Source organism: Buteo buteo, chromosome 2 (genome assembly GCF_964188355.1).
Source record: "Buteo buteo chromosome 2, bButBut1.hap1.1, whole genome shotgun sequence".
In the NCBI taxonomy this organism is placed as follows: Eukaryota; Metazoa; Chordata; class Aves; order Accipitriformes; family Accipitridae; genus Buteo; species Buteo buteo.
In genome coordinates this window covers 28204188-28221316 of record NC_134172.1, presented here as the reverse complement: position 1 = coordinate 28221316, position 17129 = coordinate 28204188, and the positions used below count along the sequence as shown (strand labels likewise).

At 43.2% G+C, this 17129-nt stretch overlaps 1 protein-coding gene across 4 annotated transcripts in view; it reads right to left on the bottom strand.

Annotated features, from left to right (window-relative positions):
• Positions 1 to 17129, bottom strand: part of DYNC1I1 (dynein cytoplasmic 1 intermediate chain 1) — a 200011-nt gene that overhangs the window by 72986 nt on the left and 109896 nt on the right. For all 4 annotated transcript variants that reach the window (XM_075049642.1, XM_075049666.1, XM_075049659.1 and 1 more), the window contains 4 exons: positions 16866 to 16955; positions 7827 to 7989; positions 6560 to 6659; positions 1529 to 1654 (listed from right to left, as the gene is read on the bottom strand). In XM_075049642.1, coding sequence (XP_074905743.1) covers positions 1529 to 1654; positions 6560 to 6659; positions 7827 to 7989; positions 16866 to 16955 — 479 coding nt within the window. The remainder of the gene's footprint in view (positions 1 to 1528; positions 1655 to 6559; positions 6660 to 7826; positions 7990 to 16865; positions 16956 to 17129) is intronic.

The following is a 17129-nucleotide window of genomic DNA, read 5'->3' as shown; positions in this document are numbered from 1 at the left end:
TACCTCCCCTGTTTAAGGGTACCTACTTTTAAAACTAGACAGAGTTTTCAAGTAACAGAGCACATTGTTATGTCTGTAGTCAGTCTTCCCTTTGTGTACTCAGAAGGGCTACCCTGAATCTGGTTATTATCTTGCAAAATCAATCTAGTTTAAGGATTATTCTTCCTGAAAATGCAATGGGCAATCTCTCCTCTTGAATACGTTGTTTAAAACATTAAGCTGCATGTACATCCCCGAAGAATTTGAACATGGGATCTGAGCTATGATCTTAAGCAGTCTGAAAGAACACATCAGTCTGCTGAATATGATATCCAGAAAAATAGAAGTTCTCATTTCAAAGGTAATACACACACACACACATACATATATATGTATATAAATCTGCATGGCATATTTGCTGTGCAGGGCTAGACTCCTTGTGAAGTTGTTTTTCAGTATAGCAAATTAGAAAAACATGCCCAGAATTAAAGGTTACTTAATCGGGTTGAAGCAGTAACTTCAATTCCAGCAACTCCCTCCCACTATGTTACATCTGATAATGTACCCAAGTCCAAACATAAACTCAGTTCAAAAAGATGTTTGGTCCTTGAATGTAAAATGACACTTAGCTTACACAATTAGCCAGGTAATACATATCCTTCCAAGAGAAGCAATTTTTACCGCAGAATAATCTGCATTTTACTAATCTCCGATTGTTAAGTTTTACTTGCTGAAACTTTTCCATATGGCTTTTTGAATACCACTGTCCTGTATTTAATTACCACAGAAGGATATTAATGAAGAGGTTGGGAATTTGGCCCAAGCCCTGTTCCACAGTTTGGACAGTTTGATGGAGATGGAGCCAATGAGCAGAACATTTCTGTCAATACAAGGCTGTGCCATTTCACACATAAAAGCAATGGCAAAAGAGGAGTAAACAGACCTATAGAAATAAAACACCCAACTATTTTTGAAATGGCCATAAACTTCTAAAATAGTATGGTCATAAAGTAGCACTGAGTGAAGTGAAACACTGGTTTGCTAACCTAAAGGAGAGTCAAACAGGAATTGGTGGAGTAGTCCTCGTAATTGAGACTGTTTTTATCAAGCTGTAAGTAAGACGCATGCCCAGAAATGCAAAGTGTACTTCCCAATTTTAAAGGCAAAACATGATATTGAGCAGAACCAAGGCAAGGGTAGGCAGCTTGGAGTACAGAGGATGCAAGGAAGCTAACGTGGGTGGGAAAGCATATGTTGCTGCCTGGATGAGGAAGTGGTACACCACAGTTACTTCATAAGTGCAAGGGCTTTATAAATTAAATCTCCCAGGGACTGTTTCAAATACACAAAGAATGACATGCAGCCCTGACAGACTTTCAGTATTGTTTGAGAAGGCTGGTTGCCTTCTAAAAACACTGGACTGCTGCTTGTACTTTTTCCAAAAATGCCTATTTTTAACCTCAACCTCTTCATATAAACAGTGGGAAGATGCACCATGTAGTAAACTCTGTTTCATCTAGCATAAAGTTAATGGCCTCCTCAGCCTTACCTGACAATGGAAAACATATTCCGGTGTGGTTTTCTTGAACTTCATGTTCCATACCAAGGCTACCCCATCAGGCTCATGTGGAGCATCTTCATTATTGTTATAAGATGCAACCATCAACTCAGGGTACTAGAAAGAAAAAGAAAAAAGCAAATGAAGTAAGATGGATGATGAAGAATCGATGCAAAATCAGATGAGACAGAAATAATCTACACTAAATGTGCAATATCTGGTTTTAATTATAATACAAGCACACAGTATTCAGCTTTATTTTGGTTTTATATTTTACTCATCCTTAACATCCTTAAAGCCCCTGCTCCTTGTTCTCTATCAGTTATTCTCAGATACCACAAAGGCAATGTTATTTTCTGCAGGTAATTCTCAGAAAAGACAACTAGCAGATATTCATAAAGGGAATGCAAAGCAAGGAAGAGGAAAAATCTGAAAGCTTGAGTAATTCTAAAGTATTTCCTTAACCATTTCTTCAGGGACAAACCATTGTCTTAGCTGATTTTGATAATAAAACCACTATGACCATAGCATTGACTTGCTTTTATTCTGAAATTCACAGTTTTTTCAGCATCCCTGAAAACTATTCTCTTATTTCATTAGGCACTCTTCCTATTCACTTATGCATAGAATCAACTTGAAAGCTCTTCTTGACAATTCAAATAGCAAACAAAACATTTTCTTCACAGACGCTCAATTTTGCAAGATGCTGAGGTCATCTTGTAAAGCACAGGGTGACCTCAAATTCCACTGACTCAGTAAGATTGATGCAATAAGCACTCTAAAATCAGATCCATATTTTCTTGTATACCCATTATCCACTGATGTATAGCAGTAGATATGCAACACACATGCATGTATTTGCTCTGTTTATACATATATACACACACATACACGTAATATCATATATGAAAAATAAGATTTTCACATTATGTTGATGACCTTGTATTGTTTCAAAACCCCATAAGAAGTAACAATTTGCCCAGAAAACATCAATTATTTTCTACCGACACAACAGCACCCACTTCTCCACTCCCACATTTGACACTAGGCACCTCTGGTAGCCTCTGTCCTTCCCTCTAAATAGTCAAAGTAAGGCAGTGGACCTTACGGCATGTCCAGAGAAAAGCACGTGGCTTGTGCAGCCCAACGAGCCAGCAGCCCAAGCTCCGCAGGACAGACACCCTCCTCTTGTAAACTAGGAATGCTTTCCCTCCAAATTTCTCAATGATCTCCGCAAATCATTGTCACTTTTTGTCTTTCCCGGGTAAATTCCTGCCAAACCATTCACCACTTTATAGGGGAACAGCGTAGCTGGTAGATGTAAAGGGAGCGGGACAAAGAAACTGCCAATAGTGCTATTGGGAGCTGTGAATTTGGTCCACACCAGGCATTTTAACAATAACACACACCCCCCCCCAACCCTTTATATCATTATTATTGGGGTTTGAACCTCTCTGCTGTCAAAATCCGTTTGGAAGAAATAATGTGCACAGCTATAACTTTTGCCATCAGCAGCTGTTCTTTCCCACTTTGTGTACACTTCCATGGATAATACATCATGGAGCTGATGACTTCTCTATTCAAGCTCATTGTTCCAAATGAGCCTGGACCCACATGTGGTAAGAACCAGCAATGACACGTGGCCACCATAGCTGCCTCTCTCCTGTTTTGGGGCAGCTCTGACCTGGTAGTACCTACAACCTGGCAGACCCTGGCTGCTGGCACAGCTTGTAAGGGCAATTTAGCACTGTGGCAGTACACCGCCTCCACCCCCAACAGGAAACGAACTTCTCCAGGCAGGGAGGAGAGGAAGAAAAAACCCAAACCCTAGAGGCCGCAGGTTGAAAACTGAACTGACCAATGGAGATGTGCCAGGTACACGGAAGTGACCTTTTGGCCAACAGGGATTAAAATGACCACAGATCAGGTTCGACAACGGTATAAACGGGGCCCCGCCGGAGGACATTTTGAGCCAGTCCTCCTTGGAGCAGCGGGTCTGCAGTCGGGGACTCTCCCCTTGGGTCGGGACGCTGCCCTAGGTAACTCCTGCGGGTTGAGAGCCCTCATCTGTTAGGTGAGTGTTGGCTGTGTAGTACTAATTCGCCTTCCATCATTGAGCCTGTGGCTTACAAATGTTGTCAGAGTTCTAACTAACTTTCTACTGAAGAATAAATCTGAGTTTTAACACCTGTTGGATTTGATTGTGCATGCCTCCGAAACAAGCACCCAAATCATTTGCGTGGGATTTAGAGCATGCAGCAGACCAACCACCTCTTCTCCCTCCTCGAGAACAGAGGGAGACCTGAGGTTGGTTAAATCCCACACCTGAAACACCATCTCGCTGGACATAGCTTTGCCAGCCGGCCCTCCACTGCTCTCATCCATCTCATCCCCCTCTTCTCTCTCTCTCCCGCAACAGAGATTACAACAACTTCTGAACAGAAAGCTCAGCTTCTCCTTTGAACCTTTCATTGCATGTTGGCCCAGATCCAAGTAAACAGCATGCACAGTAGGCTCTTGCCAAGGCATCTCATTTTGGCTGAATAGGTTAGGTACCATTTGCGCAAACAGCTGAGCCCACAGTTGCGAAGGGGCAGATACCTTGGCAGGCAGAAGCGACAAGCCCTTCCACCAGCATGACTGCAGCCAGCTAGCGTGCGGGACCAGGTCTGAAGCACCAGTTTAGAGGCACTTTGGGGTTGGTTCACACTCCTGGAAAGTTTAGCAAGCATGTTCTGGTTGGCAGCACATCTGGCCATAAACAAACACTGACTCAAATCTTGCTGGTCTATATGTAGGTTTGGCAATCGCAGTTTATGCAACTGGAAATACAGTTTCAAGTTTACACAGATGCTGGGGTCATACCTAGCTGGGTAACACCATTATGAGGCTTTTTGACTCTTAAAAAAACAGAGCTAAGTGCAGCACCCTAAATCTACCCATGACACACTCACTGCTTCACTCAATCTACTTGCATTTACAGAATTTCAGTCCTCACCAGGTGCACAGCTGTCCTGTTACTGCAACTGAAAACAACATGGAAATGGTGCTGTGGGAAACAGCATTCAAGGCTGCTGCCTGAGAATCAAGAAAGACACAGCAGTATTCCTGAGACTGTGGTTTTCTTGGCTTTAGATGAGCTAAGGTTCATCCTCATGGACAGAGCAAGGCAATCCCACTCTCTACGTTTACATTCAGTCTGTTGGGCCTTTCCCTTAGATCCCTGATGAAGCATCTAAGCCATTTTCCCTTTGCTCTGCAAAAGAATCAAGGGGCTAGTCAGTTAGCTTTAATGGTATGAATGATCCCACGTGTTTGGGACCGTATTTTACATGCGACTGGGAACAGAATAACTTCTTTAATCAATGCATCAAGGTCCTTTGTTTGATTAAGCTTCTATTTGTCTCCAGGCTGTTTTGCAGCAACAGTTTTATCGCAGAAAAATTGAGCAATGTGTTCTGCAGTTCCCATGATTATTCAAGTTATCCTTTGGCATACTGGACACTGCTGTGTCCTGGAGCATGGGTGAGCAGCAGAGCTGGCAGTTAGGTGAAATACCTCTGTCCAGCTCCAGCTCCTACCACACGATACACCTCAAAGCAGGAAAAAGAGGGGGCAAATCCCTCCTCCCAAGCTAGTGTAAGGTGGTGTGCAGAAGCCCCCTCCCGGCACAGAGAAGCCGCTGGGCCAGAGAAGCCCCCGCTGGGGTGCCAGGGAGCTGAGTGTGAGGAGTTAACGGAGGGGAAGGCAGGAGGGGCCACCCTGGAACAAAGAGGTGGGAAGCAGAACATGCCTAAGAGCCCCAGGGGCTGAGCAATTACATTTGGCAGTGCTCTTCTGAGGCGGCTTTTTTTCTTGCTGCCTTGGGAATACAGTAAGAGCTGCCTGTTAGGAAAATATCAGATAAGAATTCCATGTAATTTCCAGCCCCTGAACAAGTGAACAACCTAAGATAAGTGTTTCCTCAGGCTTATATTTGATTTCTGTGGAAATCCATATGTGCTTAAAGGCCACCCACGTCACACCAGTGCATACCTGTTGTTAAGCTGATATTTTGTATGAAAGCAAAGGGATAAATCCTTCATTTCACACACGGGGCACAAGCTGGATATTACAAGAATCCTCGCTGCAGCTGGCTGTTCTACACCACACCCGGTCAGAGAGCCGGACCAGCACAGCCTACCAGTGACGCTTGGTGGACCCTCCAACTCCTCTCCTCCCTGCTGCCTGCCACATCCTCCGTGCAGTCAGCTGCCACCTTACCTGAGAAGTACCTGGAGGGATGGAAGCAGTCCTGCTGCCATTTCAAGGGGAAGGAGAGAAGGAAGGATGTGAGAATTACCGTGCTTCTTATCCACTGCCTCTCTCCAGCCCACACGCACGCTTTATGTACTTGGCCTTAAACACATCATGCTGTGTTCACATGCACATCTAACATGGTGCAGAAAGAGCAGCTACTTCTAAGATTAGGCTAAGCAAAACTTATTCTTAGCGCTGGGCTGAGCTACATCTATAGCATCTTTGCCACCCACACCAGACTGCATCAGGGCTCTGGACACACCAAGGCACGCCTGAGGCTGGGTTTGGAGCCAACTAGGCAGACTGGCTTGCGTTTGCATTTCTCAATGTCCTCCTGGAGCAGTTCTGTATTGGGGACCTTGGAGCAGAGTCTCCCTGGTTTCCTCCCTGGGAAACCAGCTGCTTTGCTCCAGGCTGGAACCTAGGAACAGGCTAAAAGGGACGGAGCAGGGAGGATGAGAGGGGCTGGTGTGAAGCTGGGACCGAATGAATTAGACAGGACCTGTGCTGATGTGTGCGTGTGCTAATCCCAGCTCTCCAACAGAGTAACTAATTAAGCTGGTTTCTGTGCTTTGCTGATGTGGCTGTATTGGTTTTGCGAAGCTTAAGGAGCTCTATCGTCAGTTTTACTTTGCACTATGACAATGCTTTGCGGCTGGCCATATTTTTTTAGGGAGAAGTTGGAAGGGATATGGAAACGCGTCTCCCGGCTTCACATCTTACCTGAAGAGACCAATCCATACAGGTGACGACACGATGCTTTGACCAGTGTTCATCATAAAATTGACGGTTAAAGGAAAGGTTGGCTCCTGCTTGAACATCTCTGTATGAATTCAAACAAAGTAACAGGTCTTGAAGTACCAGGGTTCAAATGCTGTGAAAAGCGATGCAAAAGTTTCTGACTACTTCTTCTCAAATCCCTGCCTGGGGAAGCCTGCCACCTTGATTTAGTTGCTCTCACTGACTGTCTTGCTGATAATGAACCCGCACCAAGGAACAAATCTTACATCTGTTTCACAAAACCACATTTCTTTATTTCCCACTGCCTTTCTGACTCTTCTGGGTCACCCTGGGCCACCTCTGCCACCTTTGTCTCTCAGGACTGAACCTGGCCCTGGCATTCAGCTCCCTGTTTTCTGAATCTTCCCCTCCAAGCTATAACCAAATACCTCTCATTTCTGACTCCTGAAATCTTAAAGGTACAGCACCTCCTCCCAGCAATGGGGAGGGCAGATGCCTTCTGGCACCATTAGGATGGGCTGAAGCTCAGTACTGGTCCAACGCTGCCACACTGATGCATTTAGCCAGTTCACAGGGGCGATGGTCTAGAGTAACCTCCAGTAAGTAACTTCAGTGCGACACAGCTACTGATTTGCCATGAGGCTTCAACAGATATGCAGCTGTTGAAACCTAAATACGTCCTCTCCTACTAACAAGTTTTGCTGCTTCTACTCCCCTATCAATTGCTGAATACACAACCCGTCACCTCTCATCTTATGCATTTAGATTGCGAACACTTTGGGAGATCATAATTTTAATCTACAGAATGCATAGTACAGTGGGATCCATTACAGACCCGAGGCAGTAGTAGAATATAAACAACAGTAATTTGAATTTGTAAAAATATCATAATATAAGCACACAGACATACATCACTGGAATGTATACATGCATATCTACATATACATGTGCATACACACATTTATGTATTTCAATTATTTTTTCAGAATTTGAAATTTCACCCCAAAAATGAAACAAAAAATTAAAACACCTGAATAATATGTCAAGGAAAAAAAACCCAGAGCGATAAAGCATGAAGCTATTTTACAAAATAATTTTGGCTAACAAAGTGACCCAGGCCTTCACAGAGAGATTTTAACCTTTTCTTAACTATAAAAATATTGAATTTAGTTTTAAAATTAAGGCTTCCTGGCATTGGAATTCTTTTTATAAAGCTTATTTTACAAAAGCAAAAAAACCCCAAACTAACCCATCTTTCTCTTCTACATCTCTGCCACTGTAGTCAAAGAAGATGTCTGAATCTTCAGCCAAAGCTCGCTCAATTACACGTATTGTCCGGTCAAAAAATATCAGGAATTCTTCTGAATGGAGAACTTGCTGTTTTTCTTCTTCTGTCAGTTCTCTAGGAGGAGCTTGGAAAATGAAAAGACGTAGTTAGGAGTGTGACATTTCACCTCTTTCCCCATGAATCAACATCTTCAGTGGGCTTCTTTTGACATGAAAGCTTGCCGTAGCAATGTCAGGACAAAAATCAAAGCTTTACTCTTAAAATCATGACTCAGAATTTTTTAGTATATCTAGATACTCCTGTATATTCCCAGAATGTAGCATTTACATAGAAGAAATCCTGTAACTTATATATTTATTATTCTGAAATGGAAAATACTTAAACACCCCAAATTAAATAAACTCAGTGTTCTTATTTCAGGAAATGGCTGTGACTGACATTTAGGCAACACCTAACTCGAAAAAACAGAACACTTATGTAACAGGGGACCTGTCAGAGGAGCCAAAGATAAAATAATCTTCTTAACTTATACTACAGTTCTTTGTATTAAAAGGCTCACATAATCTCTCCCTTCACTTCTTCCCATTTCTCCTTGGTGTCACTGATAAATTCTGTCTTTGCCTTAGAGCTTTTGTGAAGCAATGAAGTAAATAACCAAAGATCTTCTCTGAGGCAGCAAAATCGAAAGCAACCCACCAAACACCAGTTTCTTTAAGGCAGTTTTATTCCTTTCAGGGGAATCCTAAGAGCCAGAGCAACAAACACCACTGAGCCATGGCCAAAGCTGCCCTGGGAGGGGGTAGGAGCTGTCTCAGGCACCGGTCAGGATAGCCTGGTCCCCCGAGATGGGGGCTTTTTTACACATACGCAGAGATGCTAAATCTTTACTACCAAGCCAGTATTTCCAGTATGGCCCTTCATTTGAAAAACACTATCTTTGCAGGATGCACCAATGCTACGTCTCCATCAGTTTAATGACCTGTTGGTAAATTCCAACTCAAACATCAGAGGGAAAGGAAATTGGGATGCTGCTGTTCCTACAGTGCAAAATTCCGTTCTCAATTACACTAGCAGGGCTGTATTGATATTGTATCAATGTTGTATATCAATTATGCCATTGCCCACATGTGCTTTTAAACCATCATTTTAGTTATATTTCAGAATTACTTGTATTTCAAAAAATGCCGTTAGTGTCTTCATAGTTATGCCAAACCAACCTTGCAACTAGCTTAAATTCCCAGCGTGAAAAGCTCTGTTGACATCACAGGAATTATGCTAACAGAGAATTTTGTTCCAAATTTATAATTTGGTACACAAACAACATATTGTAAACAGATTTACTGCAGAATTACAGAGACTCATACTTAGAGTTAACTGGCAATCAAAGGTCTCCTGCATTTGGTTTTACATTACAGATTTGAGGTGTTTACTTGTGAAAATGCCCTTGCAGTCTCCCTGGGCCATATTGGCTTAAACCACCAGCAATCAAAAAAGATAATTCAGCACAGTGCCTCAGAAAGCACCCAGTATACATCAAAGGTTAACTCCCAGTCATACATATCTTAATGTTTAATTAAACAACGAGTGACAAAGTTTAAAGTTGCTGTTTGAAATTATTTTCCAGTTGCTGTGCCGTGCCACACAGCTTCTTTCAGTGATCAGGGAGATGTAGCCCTTGCTTGCCACCTGATTTTCCCATGGTTCGCACTAAATTCGTGAGCTCTGGTGCCCAAGTACGACGCCACCACCAGCCCCCAGTGGCAAGGACGGATTGAAAGGCGCAACAGCAGGCAGGAGTAGTGACATGGTCTGCATTAATGTATTACTAAGCTCCCCCAATTTTCAGTGTACTTGCTTTCAGAGCACTCCCTGTGGTTGGGAGAGGCTGTTATCACCACACTTAGGTTTGCCTCAACTGGTCAAAGCGTTAGCTCTGAAAGACAAAATCTCTGCACTACACCTGGGCTAAATATAGAGGGTAGGAAAAATGCAAAAGGTGGAAGAGCAATTTGGCCCTCAGGAGACAAAGCAGCTAAGAAGTTGGAAACTTTAGCCTTTGATGATCTCCTATGGCCTTGGCCTTATGCCTCCTACCACCAGGTTAGTGGTCCCTGTGGAGCTCCACACATCCAGAGAATATCTGCATCCCCCTGCATGGTCCCCCTGAGTAGCAGAGTGACAATTACCAAGGCGGGAGCACAATTTGCCTCTAAGTGCTTTAGACAGAAGCAATGCATGTGAGAAAAAGAATGACTAGTAAAAAGTAGAGGTTGACCTATTGCAGCATCCACTGCTGAACAGCAATTGGCACTAAGGGAACTCATCTGGCAAGGAGGCCTGTAATGAGGCAATATCCCACTGTCACCACTAAAGCATTGCTTTCCGAGAATCAAAGACAACAAGCATGACAATGCAGCAAAATGGCATAAAAGGGGAGAAAATAAGTGCAAATGCAACTGGAAAACTAATTTTAAACTGCTCCAAATGGTAAAAATTATTTGCTAAATCACATCCTCTCTACAGCTTGGAAATATAAATTTATTACTTGGCCATTTGCCAACTATAACTGGCAAAGAAAAAACAACCAAAAATCAATAGAAAGGAAAAAAGGCAAAAAATAAACAGCTTGGGAGCTGTGGAGTGTTCACAAGCAATGGAGACACACATGATTGCAGTTCTACCTCAGCAAAATCTCCCTTGCAGTTAGCAATGATCTGTGGGAGGCCGGCAGTCCATTAAACCCTCTTCGGCATCAGAAACACCTTGGCTAAAGTTTGTAGGGCATAAATCAGCTTACCTCATTCATCTGACTGACACACCAGATGCCCCCTGGTGATATTAAGCTTCATATTTTAACCTTATTTTCTTCTTTCATTCGGCTTCCTCTGAAGTTTTATTTGAGGCAATCTCTTCTTACAAGAATGTTAACATCGTTACTTTTTCCAGTGTAAAACATTGCTGTAACTACTGCAAATACATGAAGTATAAGCAAAAAAGCCAAAACAGACAGGCTTGTTCTTTCAAATATGAAGATTTTCTAACCATTTCTCTTTCAGAGCCACTTCCATTTTCCCCTTGTTCCTTCTCCCTGTCTGTCCATTACCTCAAATAAAATGAAAAGAATCTATGTAATTTTCTGCAATTTTTCTTCCTATCTGGGAGCTTACAGTTACTTTGATGTAAGCTTTCAAGAGACACAGACTCTCTTCAAGGAAAACTCTGAGAAACATAAGTAGATGATCAAAGTATTTTTTGTTTTGTTTTGTCACAGAGACCTATGTGATGTGACAGTATCTTCAGAAATTCCCTGTAAGAATACAGCATTTGCCTTCAAGTATCTGCTCTCCCTGGCGTAAAAACCAAACAAACCACATCTAACCTTCCGTGTCTAACAAAGCCTACTGCGATGCTTAGCTTACCAGTGCTAAAAGTTACGTGCTTATTGCCTGGAGTGCAATGAAAGCTCCTGCAAAGGCAGACCTATACTTTGCTCTTGTTTCTATACTGTGGCTTCGTAATGAACTATTGTGCCTGTGCTCTGCTTCCTACCTGGAGGATCTGAACCCACCCCTGGCCCTGCACAGCTCATGGCGAGAGGAGCCGTGGTGCAGCCACCATGTTCCGCCTACACAGGGCCACTGGGCATCCCATCTGTCCATGGGCCCACTGAAACATCGGTGGGATCAAGTACCCACAAGCACGGTGCTGTCTGGGTGGCTCTGGGGTTATGAGGTCAACTGCGTGTATCGAAGAAGCCCTGTGCTCATACTAATGTATAACACTGTACAAAATAAAATGGAATTTACATTTAAAATTAAAATATTGTGCAGTTATATATGCGTGGAGGACACCGCAGGGAAAGAAAATGCAAGGTATATCCATAATGAAAGACATTGTACACTTGTGCTTGAGCAAAAAGGTCTACAATATGTAACAAAAATTGAATGTGACATAAATCCAACAGATTTATTCAACACTTATTTCTGAAAAATAAGGGCATTTTTTTTATTTCACATGTGATTTAACATGATCCTCAGAAATACCGTATTCCACATCAGGTCCTTTGTCCACAAATTTCCTTGGACAAAACAGAAAAAAAAATTTTGATATGAAAACATTTCCTTGGATCTTTAGGCACTAAGATAAAAAATGCTGCAGACTTGTTCTTATCTGGCAGAAGCAGGCTTGTAGTAAATATAATATAAATAGTTGTGATAACAGTGCAGGATCAAATTCACAAATATTTAAATACCAGGATTCGAGTCTTCTCCCAAGGAAGCCAAAAAGATATTTAAAAAAGAACCCCAAACCAGAAAAAAAGACCCACAGTTAAATAAGTATAATAGAATATAAAAAATTTTCTCCTGGAACCTAAGCAATTGTAAAAACATGACAAAAGAAATGAAGTCCATTAAAGGCAAAAAGAAAAAAAAAGAACAGAAAGAGTAAGTGAATGAAAGAAAGGGCGAACTAATAAAAACAGTAAAGCAGGAAGCAGCCTTGTTATGAGCCCAGAGATATAACGAGAGACAGAAGGAGATTAGTAAAACCCTTTTAAGAGCTGTATTATTTCTTTCAGCATGTATTTAAACCCAGGTAAACTGTAGATGTGCTGACGACCGAGGATGGTAGAAATGTTCAGCGTCAGAACCACAAGGTGCTAAGTGGCTCTCAGCAGCTTTTAGTCCTTGTCTGCCGTTAGCCTGCGATCCTCTTTTTTTTCTTGTTCTTCTCACATTCATGTCAGGCTTGATATATGCCATATTCTGGTTTGATATGTGCTGTATCATGGTTCAATACATGTCATACCTCGGTTGTGTTGGGTTTAAGATGTGAGCCCCTGCATGGCATAATTGCTGAACTTATAAAGGGAGATTTTGAGGTGCATTTAGGCATTTTTTGGTTCTGGAGTAGCAGGGTCCAGAGGCTTAAATGTGAAGCCAGGCAGGGCTGTTCCTGTTGATCGTGCTTCTCCAGGAGCTGTGCTGAGCACCATCCCTGAGCACACCTGAGCCGGGCTATCGGGATGGGCTGGCACACCTGAGCTCACTGTGGTGGTGGTGGCACGGTGGCGTTACAGGCTATTACAAACCTCACAGAGATCACAGGGGCAAAGCCGGCAACCTCGTCCTGCTCCTCCGATGCTGATGGCTGAGCTGGCGAGAGCTAAAGCATCTCGCCCACCACAGCCTGCTGTGTGGACACCCGAGCCCCCTGCACAGGGCCAGGGCAAGAGCGGGGCACAGCGGTACTTGGAAGCGGCAGATCCCAGACTCCCCCACCACAGCCTTTCATGCAAGTTTCTGTGGATATATCCACGGCTTCAGATAAACGCAGGTTGAGGCCCACTTTCAAGATCCAGCCTGTCCCACTGTTCCTGTGGTTTCTACCAACACAAAGAGGCACCTTAGGTGGAGCTCCAGAGCGCTCTGGCGGTGGAAAGCCCCAACCCATTTGATGCCACAGTTTGGGACCAGTCTCTAGTTTACATGGTCAGGAGAGGCTGGAAAGAGGCAGAGTCCAGCCCAGTTCACCAGCAGGTATCCCACACTCGGCTCTTCCAAGAACGATGGGGCGACCGTGCACCCGAGACATGGGTGACAACAGGCAGCCCCATGGAAGAAACACAACGGGGTCCCAAGGCTTCATGTGCTTCAAATGGTCAACAAGCCAGGTCTTCACCTCCCATTCCAGAAACACTCTGGGGGGCTTGAGCTGCTCTTCTGCCCTTAGTACCTCCATGGCACTGAAGTGCTGCAAGAGGTGTTGTGCCAGACAGGCTGCCCTATTGCAGGTGCACTGTGTGCCTTACGGTGATGCTGAGACAGGTCCAGAACTACGGTCAGACCCTGCAAACAGCCGTGACTGCTGAATAATGCCACCAAACCCTGCAGAGCAATGCTGGGGTGTGTGAGGGGAAGATGAGGAAATTAAGCATGCAATAAATGTCTGTAGAATTAAATTGGACTACCTATAAACCACAGAGGAAAAAAAAAATCACATTTCCTCTTAAAATACCATTATAAAAATAGAGCACTCCTGTCCTGTTGGCTTCGGGAGAGGGAGAGTGAACAGACTGGATCCAAGCTTTATTTTTCATCCTGACCTATTTTTGAGTTATATTCATGAAAAAAAAGTCTGCCTTTCTCTCCCCACACTTCTCTCTCCCATGGTTTTTTTCCTTACACTCCTATAACTCAAAAAAGGCCATGCTGATTTTTTTTTAATCTGTTAAAAAATGTGCTCCCTGAGCTGAAACCAAATTTCAGCCCAGAGCAAATTTTTACGGCTGGGTTATAAATCCCTGAAAAACAGGATTCATAATGGAAGTGCTGACACAGCCTTAACTACTATATAGCAGTGTGAATGGCGCCACTATAATATCTATTAGAGATTCTTTAAAAAGTTTGCAAAATATTGTCTTGCCTTGCAGAGAAAAAGAAGCCAGAGTACTTAATGCCAACATAAACATGCTTTTAACCCATTATGTGCTAATTTGCAGAAAAGCTATTAATTCTGAGTAGGCACACAGAGTGCAGCACCGACAGGAAATGTTCTTCTAAACTCCTGTTTGACTTGTAACATGGTTTTAATCACTTCCATGAAACACAAACGATGACTTCAAACTCTGAATGTTGCTCAGAACATGAGAAGGGTGATTACAACAGAGAGGAAAACGGGATTTTGTTGGCAAAAGGGCTGAAGCCAACAGGGAGAGAGCAACACCAAACGCAAAAAATGGGACTCCATTCCCTGCCAATTTGGGGACGACTACTTCATTTGATTCATAGCATTTAATGCCAGTCATCAGCACGTCACTAATTTATCCATTGCAACACATACTGCAGGTCAAGTTCACTTTCTATCAGGCAATGGGCATGTTTTCTTCTTCCTTGAACCCAGTCAAGTGTTAGCACCTCACAAAGCCGGTTCTGCTAAAACAAGCTGTGCCTTGCTTTTACAGCCTGCAGTTTGTGTGTCTGAGACTAGTGTTAAACAAGCCCAGTTGATCTACCGTTCCTGGGGGGTCTGCTAGGCAGGGAAGGGGAGCACTGCCCCGAGACTAAAGAACAAAAAGAAATAAAAGATGTTGGCAGTGGTGCTTGGTCAGCGAAGTACATAAAAGGCTAACTTCAAAGCCCGCAAAAAAGTGAAAGAAATCAGTTCAGGAATGTATTTAGATTTTTTCTTCTTCTCTTCATGCAGGAGTTTGTCCTTTCTCCTGAGGTATGGGGGTGGGATCAGCTGTAAGCTGAATATTAGAGGGACATTCAGCAACTCAGGACAGTGCTTATGCACTGCATGCAGTGATACTGTTTTTTTACGGCTTCCTGTCGTCATCAGTAAAAGAGATACTGTGTTAGGTCCAGTGACTGCTAGACCCCATATGTGAGTTGACCCCACAGGTTTGGGAGGAAGGGTAATTTTCAGGAAAAAGTAATTTTTCCTGTGTTGCCATGTTTCTTGTGCATGTCTTCAGTTCTGCCTTTGCAGACTCTTGTGTGACTCCTGTTCCTCCTGTCACGGCTGCTCATGCTGCTCCCCTCCACCCATGGCAGCGGTGGCTGGGGGCAGTGGGAGAAGCAGGAGGATGAGAAGTGGAAGGAGTGAGTTCCCCCTCCATGTTTCTACAAGGACCTAACGAGCAATGGACACAGCAGGATTTATGGTATGGGTGATTTCTACGATGCTCTTAAGAGGGAAGAAATATCAATTTACAATCAAAACAGCATGGCTAGTACTGCAACTCACTTCAGTGTGTGAGGATAGTGCGTGTGGGCACTATACACCAGACTCAGTTTTTTTGGACACTGATGTAAATCTTGCCAGGCTCCCTTGGATGAGAAAGGAGTATCCACTGCTATATTCTCAGTTAACAATTTCATGGGCTTCTCTGTAAAATGACTCCATATTTTTCCCATAGTGAGATTATCTTGTGAAAAACAAAGCCAAGATCACAGAATCATCCTGATGATGATCACCATAGCATGAAGTGACTTAGGCCCTACCTGAGGAAGTAAGTAACCTTTCAAGAGGGTAAACAGTGTTGTGAACAGCCCTGGCAATACAGAGCTAAGAAATGCTGGAGAAGAAACTCATTTCCTCTCACACTGGAGCTGCTGATATTTCACCAATTTTCCCCCACTCCACACAGGGGTGAGCTTTGACTGTTCAAGGTGACATACCAGAATAGCCAATACTCTAATAAATTCCCAGATGAGGAAGACCAAATTTGACATCCCTCTTCTCATTATGAAAGCTAGAACAGGTCCAAGACAAGTAAACAAGAGACACCCAGCATATCTACTGTGTCCAGTGCTGACACGCACCACTTTGACACGTGTCTCTTGTCTGCACCAGAAAGAAGTAGTAACCTGAATTATTGTCTCTTGTAACCCTGGAGAGTGTCTCAGTCCAGAGAAATTGATAGAAGGGCTGGACCTGCCTGGCTTCAGCTTTGGCCTTAAGTTCCTTGGGGGAAGCTCCTACAAAAAATTTTGACAGTCAACATTTTCCGGTGAAATGGTTTTCTGTTGGAGGATTCCTGACCACCACTAGGTTTAAATTTGCCCCTCTCAAGCAGGCAGGCAGTTACGGACTCTAAGTACCTTTGAAGACCAACCAACTTTATGGAGCTGCTGTAATGCCTGGCATTTGCATTTTAAATCTTTCATGTAAGCAAGCTATTTGAGCCAGATGACAAGTAAGCACGAGTCCTGGAATCAAAAAATCTCGACTTTGTTCACAAATTATAAGGACATGTAGCTTCTTCTAAACAGCCAAAGTCTTGCGCCTTTCACAAGCTTCTCAGACCTACCAGCTGGGTCACTCAGATAAATTTTTCTGCTTTTATGCCACTCATATGGTTTTGAATCAATAAAACTGGTGACTGTTTCGATTTCGCAGTGTTCTCAGTAATGGAGACTACCTATGAGAATAACTACTTGCAGGATTCAGTCCTTTAAAGCTGTAACAAAATCCTTTTCATTTTTTAAGTACCTTCTTTCACTTCCTGCTTCTGGTCTTGATTTTCCGTCTCCAAGTCATCCTGTGCTTTTGGCTCCACCATCTCTTCATCATCTTCATCCTCTAAAAAAAAGGAAGAAAAAGATTTGTGAGAGTCTCCTCTTTAAGGGGGATGGAAATTGTGTATCTTCTTTACAATTATAAACTGGTAGTAAACACAGGTAAAGCAAAGTGCACAATAAATGGAAATGTCTACATTTATACTCAGAGTGACACTCTCAGACACTTCCCCCCAGA